The 14,963-nt window shown below is 29.2% G+C and overlaps 1 protein-coding gene across 1 annotated transcript; it reads left to right on the top strand.

The window, feature by feature from the left end:
* Window positions 1-12,046: 12,046 nt before the first annotated feature.
* Window positions 12,047-14,733, top strand: LOC113562419. Its single transcript, XM_026971852.1, has 6 exons — window positions 12,047-12,339; window positions 13,395-13,519; window positions 13,595-13,653; window positions 13,860-13,922; window positions 14,007-14,210; window positions 14,319-14,733. Exons 1-6 carry the CDS (start codon window positions 12,047-12,049, stop codon window positions 14,583-14,585), a joined length of 1,011 nt encoding a protein of 336 aa, XP_026827653.1. The 3' UTR covers window positions 14,586-14,733.
* Window positions 14,734-14,963: the final 230 nt, after the last annotated feature.

The raw sequence follows: 14,963 nt of genomic DNA, 5'->3' as shown, positions 1-14,963 counted from the left end.
AAATTAAAACATAAATCTATTGTACTTACATATTTATTCAATCTAGAATGTATTGTCCATCTTGATCGACCACCTTCTGCCAACGTTCTGGAAGGGACATAATGCCGCGTTTGTAGAAGTCGCGCGACTTCTGCGCGAAAAAGTCCTTCAAGTACGTTTGAATATCGTCCACTGAAGTAAAGCGCTGCCCGTCGAGATTGTTTTGGAGTGACCGGAACAGATGGTAATCCGACGGCGCAAGGTCTGGGGAGTATGGTGGGTGCTGCATGACTTCCCAGCCAAAGCACTTCAACTTCTTCTTGGTCACCAAAGCAGTGTGTGGTTTGGCGTTGTCGTGGTGGAAGACAACGCCCTTCCTGTTCGCCAATTCCGGCCGCTTCTCCGCCACTGCCTGCTTCAATTTTTCTAACTGAGCGCAATGCTTCTCGGCGTCGATGGTCTGACCGCGCGGAAGCAGCTCGAAGTACAGGACGCCTCGCCAATCCCATCACACACTCAGCATCACTTTCTTCGGATGCAAATCCGCTTTGGCAACCGATTGTGACGACTCACCCGGACCGCACAATGACCGCTTGCGTCGAATGTTGTTATATACCACCCATTTTTCATCTCCCGTGACCACCCGTTTGAGAAAGGCCTCCAGCGAGTTCCATTTCAGCAGGGATTCACAGATCATGACGCGGTCCAAAATGTTCTTTTCGGTGAGCTCGTGAGGGACCCAAACATCTGCTTTTTTCGACATCCCAAGCCGTTTTAATCGCTGCGCAACCGTTGTATGGGCGATGTCGAAGCACTCCGCGATCTCCCGCGTCGTCAGGTGTCGGTCTGCTTTGATTGCGGCCACGATTTGGTCGTCGTCAGTGGTGGATGGACGACCGGAGCGAGCAGCATCGGAGACGTTCACATCTCCGGAACGAAAGCGCGCAAACCAACGCTGACAAGTGTCAGCGCTTATGGCCGAGTCCCCGTACACGCCACATATCTCACGTTGTGCGTCCGTCGCTTTTACTCCTTTGCGGAAGAAAAATAGCAAAATGTGCCGAAAATGCACCTTTTGATCCTCCATTTTCAATGAATAGCGCGTACACACAACACGTCAAAACACAACAAAGACTCTGGCGAAATGTCAAGCGTTGTCTAACCTGTCACGGAGTATTCGGCAATCCGCGGTTCAGGCGATGCATGCTATCTTTTTCAATGGACAAACGCTATCTATCAAGAAAACCGCAGAACTTAATGAACAACCTAATAAAATCTCAGTATCTATATTCAATATTAATAGCATATATTATTGTAAGAAGTAACTATAATCTTTGGTGTATAATTGCATACATAGTTGTGTTCATGCAATGTGTATTACTCTTGACAATTTCCATTTTTTCGTAACTATATATAAAGCGTAAAATATAATTTTCTTAAAATTATGATGTATTATTTGAGACAAAAATAATACTGTATATTTTATAATATCTCAGATACAGTATAAAGTTTTATAAAATAGATAAATTAGAGTCGCTGTACTTAAAATTACTGTTTTATATTTTAAAATCTTAAAATCTTAAAATTATTTATAAAGCTTTATACAATAGATTAGCATCATATAACACACATGTATGTATATGCATATGTAACAATATAAAGAAAAATAAATAAGTTTTAATGTTACATTTTTACAAAATAAAATCTATATATGAAATAAAATCTCAATATGAGAACAAACTGTGTATATTGATTAAAGAAAAACTTTAGCTCTCTTTTATTAGCTCTAAAAACTTCAAGTTTTATGATCAAACATGTCGAAAAAGATAATAATGACTATTTTCCGAAATAACCTGGGGAAAGAAAAAATTGTAAACTAACTTGTAGTTACATTTTAAAATCTACTTGACAAAGCAAATAATATGCATTATTTTAACGACAGTTATTTTAGCAACGACAGTTATTTTAACGAAGACAGTTATTTTAGCAACATTTAGTTTAGCACCGTCAGGTATTGTAATAGTAACACTAAATTCAAGTACTATCGATACATGCCTTTTATCGTTTTTGTCTGATAAAGTTACTTTTCTCCAATCAATATAAATAAGATCTTATTTAACCTCAATACAAATATGCGATACGTGTTTTAGGAAATTAATCTCATTTTGGCATAACGCAATTAATAATTTTGTTTGCAAAGGCGCAATCGCATTCCATAACAGGATAATTAAGATATCTTTTACAAAAGAAACATATTAAAAGAAACATATTAAAAGAAATATATTAAGAGAAACATATTAAAAGAAAGATGTATAAGTATCATTTTAATTGCAGCAAACTACTTTTGCCTTATCACATAATACTGCCTTTTTTAATATCTAGAAATTTTAGAGAGCAGTCTGTTTTTACGACAAAATTATAAGAAGTAGCTTCAGTCTTTGGTGTTACGTACATTTGTATACACAGCTCATGTAATGTGTATTATTCTACACAATATTCACTTCTTTGTAGTACTAGACATAACAGCGTATAATAGCATTTTCTTAAAATTGTTATGATTTATTATCGGAGGTAGAAATTATATTTTATGTTTTGTACTCTTAATATCTCAGAGTTCCTTATAAAGCTTTATAAAATAGATAGATGGAATCGCAGTACTTAAAAATAATGTTTTATATTTTATAATCTTAATATCTCAAAAATCTTTATAAAGCTTTATAACATAGATTAGAAGCGCAATACTTAGCATCATGTAACATACGTATATCCAATGGAACAATATAAAGGAAATTAAATAAGTTTTAATGTTACATTTTTACAAAATAATATCTATATATGAAATAAAATCTCATTATACCAACAAACTATGTATATTGATTAAAGAAAAACTTTAGCTCTGTTTTATTAGCTCTAAAAACTTCAACTTTTATGATCAAACATGTTTTCAAAGATAATAATGACTATTGTCCGAAATAAACTAGAGAAGTGAAAAGTTGATAAAGGAAAAAGTTGAATAAGGAAAAGTAAACCCTATTTGATGTTACATTTGTACAACAGAAATCTGTATATAAAATAAAATCTCACTATAATAACAAAATATGTATATTGATTAGAGAAAAACTTTAGCCTCCTTTCTTTACCCTTAAAAACTTCAACTTCTACAGTCAAACATGTTACTGACTATTTTCGGAAATAAACTGGGGAAAGAAAAAGTTGTAAACCAACTTGTAGTTACATGTTAAAATCTACTTGAAAAAGCAAATAATATGCATTATTTTAACGACAGTTTTTGTGGCAACGACTGTTATTTTAAAAACGACATTTATGTTAGCAACGACAGTTATTTAAGCAACGACAGTTATTATAGTAGTGACGTTAAATTCAAGTAATATTATTATACGCTTTTCATCATGCTAAAGTTGATTTTCGTCAATCAATATACATAAGATTTTCTGTAATCTCATACAGATATGCTATACGTGTATTACGAACTCAAACTTTTGATATACGCAATTAATAATTTTCCGCGTAATCACATTACATAACAGGACATCTAAGATATCTTTTAAAAAACAAATGTATTGCACATAGATATCATTTTAATTCTAACAAAATAATTTTGCCTTCTCAATTAAGACTGCGTTTTTATATCTAGAACTTTTAGAGAGCAGTCCGTTTTTTACGAACAAATACTTAGTTTGGACTGTAAATCTTATTGGTCTTATAACTCGAATATAATTGTCATAAGTTACATATATTATAACTTGTAACCGTTCAAGGCATCGCAAACAACAAGCGAGATGGCCGCAGGGTATGAAAACGTGTGTTCTTTCGTTCGTATAACACATCGTACAAACGGCTGGTGAAAAATATTGTTCCTTGGATGTACTTTGACTATCTTGCAGCGTTCAGTCTACGGTATAAAGTGGAAGATCTCGTACGAAGCAGTTGCTCTCATTTGCGTCTGTGGATAGATATCTGTAATCATCTTTCGCACTTCATATATGGCTGCACCCTCTGCATAAAAAAAGGTCAGAAGAGTAAAATTGACCAAACATGTTTTCAAAGATAATAATGATTATTCTAGGAAACGAACTGGACAAATGAAAAGCTGTAAACTAGTATCGAAAGTTTAGAGTCAATTTGATAAAGCAAATAGTATGCATCATTTTAACAACGATAGTTATTTTAATAATGACAGATATTTTAGTAGTGACATCCAACTTCAAATAATATTGTTATATGCTTTTTATCATTTTTGTCTGATGAAGTTAATTTTTTCCAATCAACTATACATATGATTTTATGTAACCTTAATACAAATATGCTAGACGTGTTTTAAACTCATTTTGCTACAATACAATTGATAATTTTACCCATAAAGGCGTAATCACGTTACATTATGTTACACAACATTACATTTTTGAAAATGAAAAGATTAGAACAAATATTTTGGGCAAGTATCATTTTAATTCAAACACAAAGTAATGTAGCCTTATCAATTAATATTGCATTTGTTATATTGCGCGCATGTGTATATATGGTCATGTGTAAATGTAAAGGAGAGAAAATACTGATAAATAATATCTCTAATCATTTTCTGGCGTTTCTTTGTTATATAAACATCTATAAAAAAGAAAATTTTTCTTGTTTGTCTACAGATGATTAAGGTGATATTCGCTTGTTTCAAATAAAAGAATCAGTTTTTATATTTTTCAATAATATTTCTAGAATACTTCTAAAAATATTTTTAAAATACCAAAAGAATTTTTTAAATATAGTAATATTGATAAAGTTGACGGTAAGTCTGTACAAGTAAAACAGTGATCTAACGTTGCAGTATAACAAAATGACTTTATTTAGTAATCTTTTATTTTTCGATTCTTTTAGGCGAATGCCCAGTTTTTCATTATCTGATTAACTTGTGGTTTAGAGTTAATCTTATGTTAAAGTAAAAATTGCGTTTTTCTATTGGTTAAATCACTAAACTGAAGTATGCAATTTGCCTAAACCACAAGTTAACCAGATAATAAAAGACCGGGCCTTAATAACAAATACTTAAATTTAAAGCATAAAGTATTGTAATAGATCATTACCTTGCAGAAAGTAAATTCTATTTTTGTAACGTTTCTTTAATGGTTCATCTATTCTGTGCAAAACGACAGATAATTTTGGCAATTGTGTAACATTTTGTGCGTGTTTGTCTCCTCCATAGGAATTTTCTGTCAATAAATATAATGTAATAGTAAAAGAATTAAAGCAATGCAATAATGATAGATTTATAAGAAAAGTAAAATATAACTTAGAGATTTATATAAACATGTTCAATATAAATATATAGTTAGCTTTATAATTTATCATACATGTTGATAAATATGTAAGGAACGAAGTTTATAAAATAATTGACTGTCAAATAAGGAATATAAGCAGAAGTAATAGAAATAAGTTTACATATTGAAAATATGTGTCTAACGTGTTAATAAAACTTTAACACTCTTAGACTACTATTCGCCGCGGACATTACATTGAGACAGCAGAAGTGAGAAATGACACGTTGAGAGTGCGTTTCATTTACAAAAGGATATTTGCGTTCACCAACATTTTAGATCACTTTAGTTATAAAATATTCCGAAACCTATTCTTTTCTCTTGATAGTAAATAAACAGCCGTAAAATGAAATTAAGACAAAGTCTAGTTATGCAGATTTATGCGCAGGCGCATATATATCTTTTTCTTTGAAACTAGCAAGAAGAGTCATTTCCTACTTCTGTCATCAAACAAGTCAACTGTAAGGAGTGACTAGCAGTAGATCTAGTCTTTAATTTCGTAGCAACAATTTCGTTATTGTAACGCATCGTTAGTGCAACGTATCATTGCACAGCTAAAACACATTGGAAAATAACTGCGCAACAATATGTAACAATAAGAGAATTGCCATTACGAAGTTAGAGAATATGTCTACTGAAAAAATAATAAAAATAAACTTAATAAATTATTGCTATCTAATATATTATGAAATTAGATTAAAAAAGAATGTGACACTTTCAAACATGGATTTGAAATTTACGTTCTTACCTTTATCAGTACTTAACAGCTTTCTTCTTGTTTGTCGCTTTATGCATAAATTATTCTTTTCTTCACAATTCAATAATTTTTGTACTGGCATTGTTGTACCTTTATTTACTTGTATGACATTTTCAATATGGTGCAATATGTTAGATTGTATTGGAGAAGGCACAAATTGAGCATCTTGCTCAATGTGCTCATCAATTTGCTCATCAAACGTTGAATTATGTACATGATTGTTACTTTCTGCACAAAGGAGTGTGATATTAATATTTTCAATAGCAAAATTTTCAATTTTTCATAAGCAAAAGACAATTACACTAATCAAAGAAAATAGAAAATTCATTATTCAATTGAAATGTAATTTATAATATTTAAGAATTGTTATTTAAGTTTTATATTTTATATTTCTAATATTCCTAATATTTTATCAATATAATATTGTAACATATAAGTACTTAAAATCAACAAAAAAGTTATTAATATGTATTTTACACAATTAGAATGTATATAATTGTTTACATTTATAAAGTTACTTTTCATAAAGTTATTGTTTCATATCATAAAGTTACTTTTTATATAAGTATAAGATTAAGAAGGATTTTTATACTATAACAATGCTACTTTTATTATTATTACTTTATATAAGTGTTGTATTTAGACACAGTTTATTTGAAGAATATTTAGATCAATCTAATTTGAGTTAAGAAGGAACCTGACCGAATTTAATTCAATCTAAACAAGCAATTTGATTGATTTAATTAATGTTTAAAGCTTATGATGTCTAATTAAACCGCTTTTACCTTTATCTTTCAAATATTATTAATAATAATCAGTGATAGTAGATTTACCATCGTAAAGTAATTTGGCCTTCAGAATATTTTCACATCTATCGGTAAACATGCGTAAGAAATGTTCGAGATTTAATCTGTAAAAATAAGAAATAGTTTCATTAGATATGATACCTAGTGAAATATTAACAAGCAATATAAAAATTTTTAAAACTTTGCAATATGAATACAAAATGTTACAAATATGAAAATAAATATAAATATTTATGTTTATTTTCAAAGCGGCTTCATGAAAAATACTTGACAAAAATTGTTTTGTTTAAAACAGGATATGGAGAATATTTATATTAAAGATAAATTTGGTAGTTAGATATAGAAGATTGTATAATTATAATAATTGTAATAATTACGGGAGTAATTGCGTTAATACTTTGCAGCAAAAAACAGTATTTTTTTCTGAACAAAAATTCCGTAAATTGTTCCTGTTTTCTATCTCTTATACAGTGGGACTTGTATATTCGAACTAATATTCCAGAAACTTATATAAAGTGAATATTCACTAGGTACTGTCCTTATATATTTGATCTTGACATTACTATACATATGTACATATGTGTGTGTGTATTACTGTTACTGCAGTATCAAGATAATATAGTAATAAATAATTGCAATTATTGCAAATGAAATTATTTGCTATTCATGTTATATTAATTGATCTATTATGATATATTAAATAATTAAGATAAAGTCACTAAAATATAAACAGCATAATACAAAATGGTGCAATATATTATGCAGATGTTTCAGCGACCTCATCTTCACATTTTTGTACATAGTAGAAAATATCAATTAATATAAATAGAAAATAACTTCATTTATAATAATTGCAGTTTATTACCATATTAATGTATTAGTATATTTATTACTATGTTATCTTGATACTCATCTGACATATAATGATGTATTATATATGCTACCCATTATATAATGTTAAACGTAACGTTATTTAAATGTAATCTTCTTTAAAACAATATATCTTTTATCTAAGCATAAAACCGCTTTCATTTCAAAATATTTATATTAATCTTCTTATATAACACATTGACTATTAGCGAATTTTACATATTTTACTGTGTACATTAAATTGGAATTTTAATTATTAACCATATAAAAATAAAATGTAATGTACATGAATGTAATCGTAAGGAATCATTGAATGATAGACATCGATTACAAATAACCAACATCGCAGTTAATGTATTAAGAAGTAGATGTATAATATTATTTAATTTTTAATAAAAAAATGTACAACAAATAAAATATTGAAAGTATTAAAACATATTGCTACAATTATTTATCATATCTTTAAAAAATAAGTTTTATTAATTAACCTGCCAATTGCAAAATTCTTTTGAGCTTCCAGTATCTTACAATCTCGTGCTCTGTTTTTTATACTTGCACGATGCCCACTTACTTCGGATGTTTGTAGACGTTTTAGTTTTAGCTCTTCGTCAATTATCAATTTGCGTAGATTATCTGTAAGGATATTCTATTAATTTTTTATGAAGTACAAAAATGTGTTAACCAAGAGACATGATAGTATGCTAGGCCAACAATTCTTTAATTAAAATGTAAATTATTTTGAATCTATTTTCTGCAGAATATTTAAAATATTAAAAATATGGCAATATTACCTAAGAAATTCCAAACGTTTTCATGGCCTTTGCCGAATCTTTTTCCTGCTACATTATGGAAACTCTGTTATACATATTATTTGTTCTTACAGGAGAATCATAAACACTGACTTTTGATGCCAATGGTAATCAGGTCTTACGAACATACGTAAGAAAATCATTAATAGCAGGATATTTAGAAGAAGTTTGATTAGCTTCAAGTTGAATAATAGAAAGTGCTTTCTTAAAGCAATCAGAAGGAAGTAATGCCATAATCATAGTCATAAATAAAACGCTTCTTGGTGCATCCATTAATCCTAGTCGTTTCCATTGACGCAAAAGTGCCTACAAGTGTATATAAATGTTATTGTATATTATTGTGTATGATATTTCAAGTTACAAAAAAGTGTAACTTTAATTCGATCGATTAACTGAGATCGACTTAACTGAGAAGATTACTAAAGGTACAGAGTATATTAGGAGAAAAATTTCACGTCTCGACCCTTGGTTTGGGTTCTTTCTTAATGGAATGTAAAAATGAAAAATAGAAAGATCAGCATGCAATAAAGTTAATAGAATTTATAATTTAATTTTGCTAATAGAATTTTAATAGAATTTTGTTGAAAGCATAATTATTTAGATCTTTGCGGACGGCTATCATTTCACGAGATGCATTAATAATAACATTTCATGAACATAGCCATTTTTTCATTAAAGACAGAAACAATTTGATAATAATTTAAGTTTTTAATCATTATAAATACTTAATCATGTAAATTGTAAAGCATTATAAAGTAAATACCCGTGAAACTTTAAAACTATAATTGTATTTATACGTATCATAATTAATTTTTACATTTATGATTTATCTATATTTTATCTATATTGAAAAGTATGAAATAAAAATTAAAATACCTGATTGAAATGAAACCAGCATCCACGAGCTTCTGCTGCAGGAAATTGTTCATTTATTACCTTCATGGCAGCTATCTCATAGTCACTCATTATGAACTTTAAATTTTGTTGAAGCATTGGTACTAATTCTACAATTCTTTTCCAAATAGCTCTATACATATTACTAGAGCGACTTTCACATAAGACAAAGATCATACTAATACCCTGCAAAAAGTATCTATATAAATATATATGTTTTTTATATATAAATATAATAGTATATTTTCCATAAATATTATATGTATATATGTGTGTAAATTATTTGTTTTTTATGACCCGATTTTACAACATGATCCAATTATTATTTTTTTGTCTGCTCTGTTATTTATTAAATGATATATGACATATACCATTCTAACGAAGGGTGGCTGAGGAGTTTGGAGCAGATGAGGGGAGGGAAATGAGAGGTATGAAATTCAAGTGAGTGAAAGAAGTGAATGAGAGAAAGAGGATGAGAGAAAAGAGAAAGAAAAGTTTGTAAACGGAAATGGAAGTCTACATAGATTAGGGCTGTGCGAAGGTGAGATGTGTGTGTTAGATAATAGTAGAAGTAGATTTAGGTAGGTTAAGATAGATTAAGTATTAGAATAAATATTAGATTAAGTATAGAGTAACATTAGAATAAGTATTAGATTAAGATAGGTTAAGATAGTATGTAATGTAGTGTAAGTTAATGTGTATGTACTGGAGTGCAATATGTAAATTATAACTCCAAGGGAATCAATAGCTTATGATATATATATATGTACATATACCATTCTAACAAGCTGACAATTGTACGTACTGTAATATAGCATACTTTTTATACTCACTACATTCATGTATCGGGTATGAATCGAATACATTTGATTCATTAATGGCATACGCGGAACAATCTGAAATCAATTAATATAATTTAAATATATCATTTAGCTACATATATAGAAACATGATATAATAATATTACATTCTATTATGAACTTACACTAAATGTGCCATCTATGTAAAGTTCTGTTGACTTTTGCAGTTCTTCTAACAGCTCATTACTTGTAAATATCAATGCTTTCTTTCCATCACTGTAGGTCACACATCCTTTATAAAATCCTTCGAGAGGCACGTACGTTGATAAATTCACAGCAAGAATTCCCATATTTTTCGGTAAATTTGGACGAAGTTTCATCCTTTCACGGTACAATGTAGATTTTATCGTTGCGTACGACAATCTTATGGCTGTTTCAGGATATCTGTATAGAAAAGCAAGACACTTACAAATAGTTTATGAGTTTTAATTAAAGTCATTAATAATAATACGTACTTTCTGCAAACAGTATCAAATATCTCTTTTAACGATAAAGATGTCTCCCGACAAAGTTTCATCATCTCTTATTTCATGATAGACTGCTCTATTATCTCTTGCCTCTCAATGTGATCATGAATTAAATGTATTTTGCAATCTTCATCAATATATGCACTGCCAGGACATTTTGTAGATCGCCGAGTATTACATCGTAGAATTCTCTTATTACGAGAATCTTTGTAATAAATATAATTATTGTAAATATAAACTGTGGTATTAGGTTGCTTTCCATTTAGAGTCCAAATTTCTTCCATCTAGAAAATAAGGAAAAAACACGCAATACTTTTAATAAAGCTAGAAAACAAATTAAAAGAGACGAATAAATTTCTGCATTTATTAACAATAATTTTACATTTCAAGCATTTGTTTGAAATTATTAGTCTTTTTATGAATATCAAAGCAGAACGTATAATAATATTATTATAGCGTAATCATTCGGAAGACACAAGAGCGTGAAAGAGCGTCAATTACTGCACATAAATTCTACTTTTATTACAATTTTAACACATTCGATCAAAATAACTTTCTTAAAATGAAAGTATCGTAGACTTTACTTTAACAATTTAATGTAATACTGTAAATGCGCAAATAAACATTCAATATAAGAGCAAATATTGTATTTCTCATCTCGTCGATTACTTACGCTTACGTCGAGATAGATACCATTCGGGCGAATATATCAATTTACGATGCAGAAACAACGTCGTGGAATTTTTAAGATATATTGTGCGTTTTTCCCCACAAAACGGTTTACTTCAGAAACACGACACAAGCACAGAGATTACAACAGAAGCGTTATTACGACAAGAGTAACGACACGAGGAACTGAACGACGACACGAGCATACAGGCTAAAATTTATTTTGATCGAATGTGTTAAATTTGTAAAAGAATTTATCTGCAGTAAACGCTCATTCGACTGTTGTGTCTTCTGAATCATTACGCTGTTATGATATTTTAAAGGATTTCGACAAAACATCTCTTTTTACTTATTTGTCAGTTTGCGATATACATATATTCGTTTATTGATATATTCGTTTATGACAATATAAATAGAATAAGATCTGCTATTATGCAACATATTTGTGAGTGGAATGAGTATTAAATTAAATTGCATTAAAATTTTTAAGTAAGATTCCTACATATTCATTATTTATATTTTAAGAAAACTGTTTTATCCATATAATTTGCTACTTATAATATTTACTCGGCGTATTTCCAAATTAAGAAAGTATCCCTCAATTACAGATGGAAGTTATGCCTGGAAAACAGAAGAATATAAATATATATATTTATGATGATTATGTATATCATGTGGACAGTCGCTATAATAATATCTTTCGATGCAATAAACGTCGGGTAACGAAATGTCGAGGTGCAGTTATCCTTCAGGGTGACAATAGTGTACGTGTTTTAGAAGAACATAATCATCCAAGATCAAATTTTGTCAAAGAACAAATTGAAATGAAAGAGGAAATGCTAAGGCTTTGTCGCACTACTTACATTGATTTTAAAGAAATCTTTGATTCAATTTGCAGAAGGTAAAATTATTTTATCTATTTTATATAATATAATATTGATTTTGCATAATTTCCACTGCACATTACAGAACTTCATTATATCATATAAATATAAAGATACTTTTACGTTGCGATTGGATTTATTAACAAATTTGAATAATTTATAACATGTTTTTCCTTGAAATATTTTGTAAAGAATGCATTAAAATTATTTGTATAAAACATCATTTTTTTAATCATATGTATATATGACTAACATTAAATGCTAACATTATAAGTGGTAATCTTCCTAATGAAAATGATAATTTAATAAATTCTTGAAAATTCTATATATTCATATGTGTGTGTGTGTGTGTGTGTGTGTGTGTGCGCGCGCGCGCTTGTGTAATACACAGGGTGTTCCCAAAATCAATTTCCACCCCTTATATTTTGAAAAAGATTCAAAGTTTTGAAAAATCGTGAAGCTAGATTGTGATGTTAGATTATTTCGAGGGGCTACTCTTTTAAGAGACTGTTGGGATAAAATAGAAAATTTTGGACGCAACTCCGAAGGTGATACGTTTATCCGTTCGGAAGTTATTTAGAATCAAAGTTCGAAAAGAGCAATATTTACCATATTTATTATTATGTTTAAAAGTTCCTCATTAATCGTGCACAGACTTATAGTATAAAGTATATTAACTTTGAATCAGTAAGCATAAATGTAATGCATTCTATACAAAATAAAAAATGAAAGTTTTAATATCTTTTATTAGAAACAACATTAACAGTTCTATCATATTAGAACAAGAGAGAATATATATAATAAATTTTTATTAATAATATTCCTGCAGAATATTTCTCTCTCCTTTTCTCTTTTTCTGAACTACTTAATATCATGGAACTGCTTATTTTGTTTTTAGTAAAAGACATTAAATTTTTATTTTTCTAAAATTCTATAGAAACAATTTAATACGTATTTTTTCTACTAAAGAAACTCATGTAATGCTTATGGCAATGAATAAATGTGTATCTTTTTGAACAGGGTTTCTGTTTATAATTGTTTTAGTTACTTACAATGTTCTTTTTCTCTCCAGCAATCCAGATGCAGCACAATATTTGAGTTTTCCGGCTATAAGATGTAACATGCAACGTGCACGTGTACACAATCAGCCATCTGTACCTGATACATTAGCATCATTATGTGATATGTTGGAAAACTGTGATATACTAAAAAATGTGTATAAAGAAAGCGTAACTACAAATGACGGGAAAACTGCAATAATTTTATGAACAAATTATTTACTAGAAGCTTTGTCATCCGCTACAGAAATCTATGTGGATGGGATATTTTCTGTAAGTATCCGTTTTTTCTATACAAAATTTTCACATAAAATTGCGATAATATTACAGTGGCAAACAAATTGTTATAACGGCATTATTTATAATGATATTTATAACAGTATATTTAGTAGCAAAATATATAATATTTATTACATAAATAGTACATAATATAATTTTGAGTCTTAGATTATAAAAAAATTCGATATATCTCTCTCAAGGTCCTTCCACGCAAGCCTCATATCGCGCAGCTCTACTCTGTACATATGCGGTATATGGATACAGTAAGATATTTATTTGATTGACATTTTTGAATTATTAATTATGATTTTTAAAACATCAAACATCAAACAATTTTATTTTTTCAGGGAATTGCAACTTTATTCATATTGTGTGATGTACGTACAGCTACTATGTATGATGTTTTGTGGGATAAAATTATACAACTGATACCACAACTTAAAGAAAATATTAATTTTATAATGAGCGATTTTGAAATGGCTGCAATAAAATCGCTTAGTACGAAGTTTCCAAGAGCAAAATTAACTGGCTGTTGGTTCCATTTCAATCAAGTATGTATAACAATTAAAAGGTACAATTTATTCAAAAAAAGTGTAAAGTTAATAAAATATTAATTGTATTACTTGAACTAAACTCCATTGCTTTTTTCATTTTTACAGGCTGTACTGCGTAAATGGCGAAAATTACGCCTTTCAAATGTTCCAAAAACTATACTTTCCATGACAATGGCATTGCCTTTACTACCACCAGATATGTTTCAAGAAGCTTTATTCATTATACAAGCTGAAACCGATTTACTTTCTAGTGAATATCCTGATATTTTACAATTCACATCCTATTTGAGGCTTTCCTGGTCAAATATGGCATCTAGAATTAGTACTTATGGTTGCCCTATACGTACTAACAACATCCCAGATAGCACATGATATTCGAATATTCTATACACATACCGTGAATGTACGTACTGAACATAATATACTGAGAACATCCCTACAATATCTCTTATAGTATATTATTTCTTGTATATTCTCACAATATACTAATAATATCTTTTACAGTATATTATTTTTCGTATATTCTCAGAATATACTTTTAATATCTTTTACAGTATATTATGTTTCGTATATTCTCCATATATTCTTAGAATATACTTTCGATTTATGCAGATAGTAGCGCATTTTACGTCATTTCCGATATTGCCGGTACCGGTTTTCTTGACTGTCGCTTGATACCGCATGGTTTTTGGTTGGTTCTCTGAGAATTATCGAAGTTTAAGAATATTTTATTTGTATGTATATTTTTGA

Source organism: Ooceraea biroi, chromosome 8, assembly GCF_003672135.1.
Source record: "Ooceraea biroi isolate clonal line C1 chromosome 8, Obir_v5.4, whole genome shotgun sequence".
Taxonomy (NCBI): domain Eukaryota; kingdom Metazoa; phylum Arthropoda; class Insecta; order Hymenoptera; family Formicidae; genus Ooceraea; species Ooceraea biroi.
This window is presented reverse-complemented; position numbering and strand designations above follow the sequence as displayed.